At 35.6% G+C, this 6,527-nt stretch overlaps 1 protein-coding gene across 1 annotated transcript; it reads right to left on the bottom strand.

Moving 5' to 3' along the window:
• Positions 1 to 717: 717 nt before the first annotated feature.
• Positions 718 to 3,442, bottom strand: LOC118737402 (extensin). The gene is made up of 2 exons (XM_036467867.1): positions 2,808 to 3,442; positions 718 to 2,039 (listed from the first exon to the last, which is right to left on the bottom strand). Exons 1-2 carry the CDS (start codon positions 2,893 to 2,895, stop codon positions 1,000 to 1,002), a joined length of 1,128 nt encoding a protein of 375 aa, XP_036323760.1. The 5' UTR covers positions 2,896 to 3,442; the 3' UTR covers positions 718 to 999.
• Between the last annotated feature and the right edge of the window lie 3,085 nt (positions 3,443 to 6,527).

Genomic DNA, 6,527 nt, shown 5'->3' on the forward strand with positions numbered 1-6,527 from the left:
AATGTCTGCCATCCCTCTCAACCGCGTCGGTGTGTCAGAGTAATTCCTTATCGGGCTCATTTGGGTTCCGGGCTATAGCGACATTTGGGAAGCTGAATGGCTCACGACTTGGCAAGGCAAGGCACCCATGGAATTTTATCGCCAAATAGGGAACAGCTGGAACTTTTCCGACCACTTGTGGTTCACACTGGGTGAAAAACTATGACATGTGCAATTGCAAGATCCCTTTGGCCTATGGTGGGTCCTTACGCTCACAAAGCCTTAGCACTTGCTGTTGGTGGGGGTTCTGACAGGCCACTGTACGATTGGAATTCAAGCGGTAAGGTTACCTAAGGGCTACATATGACGAGCTGGAATCATCCAAAAACTTTCTTTTAAATTGTCCAGCATTGACGAGGCTAAGATGGACACATTTTTACTCGTACTTCCTGACTAGCCGCCGACTAGTAAGCCACATTTGTGACTTTGTAATCAGCTCAAAACGTTTCGCAGACTAATAGTCTCCGTACAGACAGATAGATCTTCTTAATGTCCAAAGTGCATTCCTCATCTATGGCAACCACCGCAACCTAACCTAATCTAACCTACAATATAATTCCTTTCAAATTAATTTACTTTTTATTACTTCCAAACCCATTTAAAATTTTGCAAACACAATTCACATTCCATTTTTTATAACAAATTCGTTTTTATTATTTACTAAAACTGCAAAGGCATTAAAAATTAATTAAAAAACGTAAAACAAAACAAAATATTATTTGATTGCTTGTGAATGTTTGTATGCAGAATATGTGTTGGTATGTTTTGTGCATTTAGAGCTTAACATGTGCTGTATGCTGAGGCGTATATGTATGTACGTGTTTCTAAGTCGGTAGGAAGGATGTGCTTAGAACATCTTCTAAATTCATCACCATCCTCTTTCAGTTTCATCTTCGTTGTCGATGACTATTTGACTACATAAATACGTATAATTTTACTTATTGTTAGAGTGCACTTCTTTTACTTCTTCTTCAAGAAGAAGCGATGGCTGGGTGGTCCATATTGGGCCGATGGCAAATGCGTTGGCTCTTCCACCACTATGGGCGCCATGCTTTCTGGTGCCAAATACTGATTGCTGGGCGCTTGAGCAGTGGGCTGTGGCTGTGGCTGTTCGCCAGCAGCAAAAGGCAACGTGGTCGGCAACTCAAAAGCATCTGTTGGCAAATCGTTCGCAAATTTTGGCTGTTGTTCGAGCGATTGTGGCTGCTCTGGCTGCAACGCAGGTTGAATGGTGGTGAGCGGCGCAGTAAGATCCGCTGCAAATTCATCAGCTGCAGGCGCGCTATACTCGCTGGCAGGCACATCAGCATTACGTGGATCCATATCGGTAGCGATGAAGTTGTTATTTCCGTTGCCATTTTCACCTTGTTGTTGTTGTTGTTGTTGTGGTGGTGGTCCATAGACAGGTGCTTCATCCTTCTTGGTCTTATATTTGATGAAGTACACCTCGGGTTTGGATGGCTTAGTCGGCGCAGCAGTGGGAATAACAATATCCGTGTTGGCTTCGGGTTTCTTGTGCAGTACATAGATGAGAGTCTTCTCTTCGTTTTGTGGTGGTGGTGGGACAACTGGTGGACGTATGGCTGGTGGCGCAGGTGCCTTAATGAAGACAATTTTATAGTGTTTTTGCTTAGCGGCAGGTGCATGATGTACACGTGTCTGAATCACATCCTCTTCCTCGAAGTCCTTGGGTGGCACATGAACATAGACGTGCTTATGTACGGTGGTGGGTTGTGGCGCATATGGATAGCCGCCATTCTGGGGAATGCTCGAGTCCAGGTAGGCAGCATTGTACGAGTCTTGTTGATCGAGTGGCAGAGGTTGAATTTGGTGTTGGCTGGCATCGGCGTTTCCAGCTGGCAGAGCAGGTTGTTCGAGGCTATTCAGCGAGGGTTCGGAGGAGGGCGGCGTGCCATAGGTGGTAGGTGGAGGTGCGGCAAAATTGGCGAAGCTCTGATCGGAAGGCAGTTGCTGATGGATGAGCGGTTGGGAGGCGTGGTCTGCAGGAGAGAAAAAGAGAGTGAGAGAGGGAATTAGTGCGTAAATGACAGGGTGTGGACACGTTGGTTAGGATGTGTGGACGAAAGTGGATTTTTTTTATGAACATTCTTTTTAGCCTCTCGAGTGAAATTAGCGAACAAAAATTGTTTTAAATTATATGTAGAAACAATTTTCATTTTTAGTTAGCATTTAGCTTTTAGTATGTTGTTAAAATAAATTTAATATTTTTTTTTTTTTGCATTTCCCCACCGCAAATTGTTATTGATTTCAAAGTAGTATATACTTAATTTAAAATTCTTTGTTTTAAGTTTTGCGTGGTCTTTAAGCTCGCTATTGTTAAATGCAAATTAGCTAAACCTTGAAAAAAGTTTAATTTTTGCTTATGCAATATTCCTCAATTTTTACGATGAAAAAATACTATGGCATATTATTATACCGGTACAATAATTTTCAACGATTCAATGCAAAAAATCCACCATGATTTAAAAAATTTACTATATTGAATTTTATTTAAAAAATGTTTTTAATTTTTAATACACTTTTTTCAGTTTAGAACTTTTTATTAGTAAAAATTAGTTTTTCAAAACTTTGATATTTTTACGCTTCAATTTTTTTCACATTTTTCTAATTTTTATTTTTTTTTCAGATTTTTTATTATTTTTTCAGATTATTTATTACTTCTTCAGATTTTTTTTTTGCAGTCCATTACTTTTTTTAAACAATTTTTACCACTTATTTGTTTATTTAGTTATTATTCATTCACTAACTTTGTAGTAATCCATTGTAGGTGTAACCAGCCTCAGGACGCGCTAACGCGCTCGCCAATAAGCAGCTCACTAACACAAAGGCACGCATTATGGCACAAAAAAAGGCGCAAAATAAACTTCGTATGTCCTTAAATTAATTTTGCAAAAAAAAACAAAAAACCAAGTATTCCAACTAATTTGTTGCTTTGTTATCCACCGGAAGCCAGCAGTCGGTAGCTTGCAAGGAAGCTTTGTAGGGAAGAGCAAGTCACGAACTGATGCCAAACCAAGTGCTACAACTTTAATTTATATGTTTTCGAACTGATGCGCGATGCAACAATTGACGTGCGGCATTTAACACTTGAACTACCATACAAAATAATAACAATAAAAACAAAAACTACACCTGCAAAAGAAGACAAAAAACCTACTCGAAGCATTCACAAGTTCCAAATTTTTGCCTTTACCAAAATACCATTTAAATTTGTAATTGAACTTTGGCGATACAAACGCGGCGAAAAGACATCGAACAACCAGTTAATGAACGGCAATGATAGCGGACGCAAAGAAGAGCAAATTGAAAGAAATACAGAGGAAAGAGAGCAAACCCAACGACTTGCTGGACAACCAAAATTAATGATTTTTGGCCGATTTTGGGCCGTTGCAGAAAGCAAATACAGCAAATGCAAGTTGGCCAATAACGCAAAAATATAATAATTATAATTAAGCGGAATATAAGTACATATACATAGTAAATAATTTATGTATGTATGTATATCTATGAAAATATAGCAAAAACTATGTGCCACAAGTGTAAGTTACATACATATTTTCAACCAAAAGCAGGGAAAATACATACATACATATGTATTTTCAACGAGCTACTCACATTTTTAGAAACTCTACTCCTTGGGTTTCGCTGTCTGAAATGATTAAGAATTAAAATAAAAAAAGAGTTATTGTTCGCATATTCTTTGAGTGTTCAAATAAAAAGCCTTCGATGAAGTGCCATGCATCCAGTAAAAGGTGTATGAAGACTAACAGCAACAACAACAACCACATAAAACGCACACACACACACAAATACCTAAAAACACACTCCTATATGTTAGGCAAACTGGAGCTCTTTTCATGGCTTGTCAAATTAAAATTTTGAGCTTTGCGCTTGAGTGTGTGCCCGTATTGTGCGCTCATACATACAAACACACACACACACACACACACACACACACATACATACATAAGTGTGTACGATAAGTGGCTGCTTGCCATTGTTGTTTCGGTTATAATTGTTTTTGGTTTTTTGGTTTGATGTTTCAGCTGCCACTTGTTTGCAATTGTACGAGTATCTTGAATTGAAACTGAAAGTCATAAAGTTGTGTGCAGCTAGTGCGAGTATTTATTTATCTACCATTAAATATGTATAACTTTTTGTAATTAAAATTTAATTTGATTCATTCATAAATTGTTTAGTCAATTAGTGCACCTTTTTTTTAATTACACGAACAGTGTTGCCAGAACATTTTGGCACGACCGGCTAAATTGGCCAAAAAACGGCTAAATTATTTAAACTAAATTACAAGTAGAAATACTAATAAATTTATTAATTTTTTTTTTTAGTTACAAGGTTACACATAGTTTAGCTTTACACCACCCATTAAATAAATCACAAAAACAGAGACTGGAAACTCATTACGTCAGAGAGCAATAATAAGCAACAATAGAGGATGTTAGCACCATGTTAAAATGATTCATAGGTATTGCCTTCCCACAGTTTTGCTTCACATCGAAATTCGTACTCTTTTCTTCTCATCCGTTTTTTTTTCTAAGTGTTGCGAATAAAATTTCACACTTAAATTTAAGACTTTCATAACCTAAATTTTATGAAAAATCCCCGCTACATCCTTTGGAAAAATACGTTGACCCAACTCCAAAATGGAACATTTAAGCAAGTTTTGGCTATTTTCCTTTGGTTTATTCAATGTCTGTTATTTTTTTTTATGAAAATATAGCTGATTACTTAACAAACACCATATAACTCCAAGTCTCCGACCTTAAGGTGGTTTGAATTGAGCTGTGGTGAGTTGAATTGAAATGCATTGGACAACATAGCATATTATAACATAACACATAATATAACATGACATGGCATAACATAACATATCTCATTCTTCAATATTATCTTTTTCTGTCTCAATCTTTATCTCTATCGCTATCTCTATATCTACATATATTTGTCTTTATATACTTCATCCTTGCCTGTTTTTTTACGGAAAATTTACGTGATGGACTTTTTCTAATATTTTTTTTGTTGGTCGTAGCTTAATACCTAATACCCACCGAAATTGTTTACTAGTAAATTAATTTTTTTCTAGATGAAAGTTGATGAGATTTTGAAGAGACCTGTCGAGCCCGATTTTTTAATTTTTTATTTGTTTATATTAAACTTTCTAGTGCAAAATGACAGAGAAACTGGAAATTTTTACGAAAATTGATTCTCCTGTTCAAGTTATAAATGTTAAATAATAAAAACTAGTTTAAATTAATTGTAGAGTTCCCGCAAAACAGAAAAAAATCACAAGAAAAATTTTAAGTGTTTAAAAAAATTAGCAAAATTAAACAAAGTTTCACGAAAATTTTATTTTTGTAATTTATTTTTAGAAAAATGATTCGAAATGAACGCGAACTTTAAGCCAATTGCAACTTGCACCGTATTATACTAAAATTTAATGATTTATTTATGAATGCACTCCTAAAATTTTTCTATAAACTCAGAACAAAATACTTTAATTTTACAGAACAATTTTTTAAACATTTAAAATTTTTTCATTTTGAGTGTACGGAACACTTGGTGCATTTGATTTTTATTATGTAACATTTATTAAGTGGAACAGGAAATCCAAGTTCTAAAAAATTTCCAGTTTCTTTGTACTTTTCACTAAAAAATTTTATATACAGTGACGAACAAAAGTATTGGCACAGTGAATTTTTCGCCATATATTCAATGTTTTTGAAGTGAAACTTCTTTAGCGGCGGTTGGTTGGTTGGGAGTAAATTGGCAAATTCTGCGGAAATTGCACACGGAAATGGTGCAACGGAAATGATTGGGGCTGAAACAAGTACTTCTTGTGTATATGCAATGGAAATGATGCAACAGAAATGATGCAACGGAAATGGTGCAACGGAAATGGTGCAACGGAAATGGTTGGGGCTGAAACAAGTGCTTCTTAAGTGTATGCATATGGTATCTATAAATTTAACAAAAATTTGCCAACAAAAGGTTAAAGAATAACACTTAGAAAAATACCAATACAAGAATGAAAGTAAAGGTGACTACGTACATAAATGAAGAATAGGATAAAGGCAAAGGTAAACATAACAAAAAAAACAAAGATGCATAAAGATAAAGGCAAAAATGAAGACCAAGGTAAATCTAAACACTTTACTTGTATATATAAGAACAAATGTGAAGGGGAATATGTAGCTGAAAAAAATGATGAACATAAAAGTAAAGACGAAGAGGAGGATGAGGATACCGATAAAAACAAAGATGAAGATAGGGGAAGAATGATTAAAATAGAGGTAATTAAAGAGGAAAGGATATAGAGAGAGACACAGAGACACAATCTGGGAACTATTTTTGGATTTTAGAGATTTTCGGGATTCTCGAGACCTACCGACAAAATAATCGATATTTTTATCGGTTTTGTTATCGATTTTGTTATCGATATTTATCGATTT

The sequence above is a fragment of the Rhagoletis pomonella genome, unplaced genomic scaffold (assembly GCF_013731165.1).
Source record: "Rhagoletis pomonella isolate Grant_MI unplaced genomic scaffold, Rhpom_1.0 Rhpom_scaffold_00004, whole genome shotgun sequence".
NCBI classification, from domain to species: Eukaryota; Metazoa; Arthropoda; class Insecta; order Diptera; family Tephritidae; genus Rhagoletis; species Rhagoletis pomonella.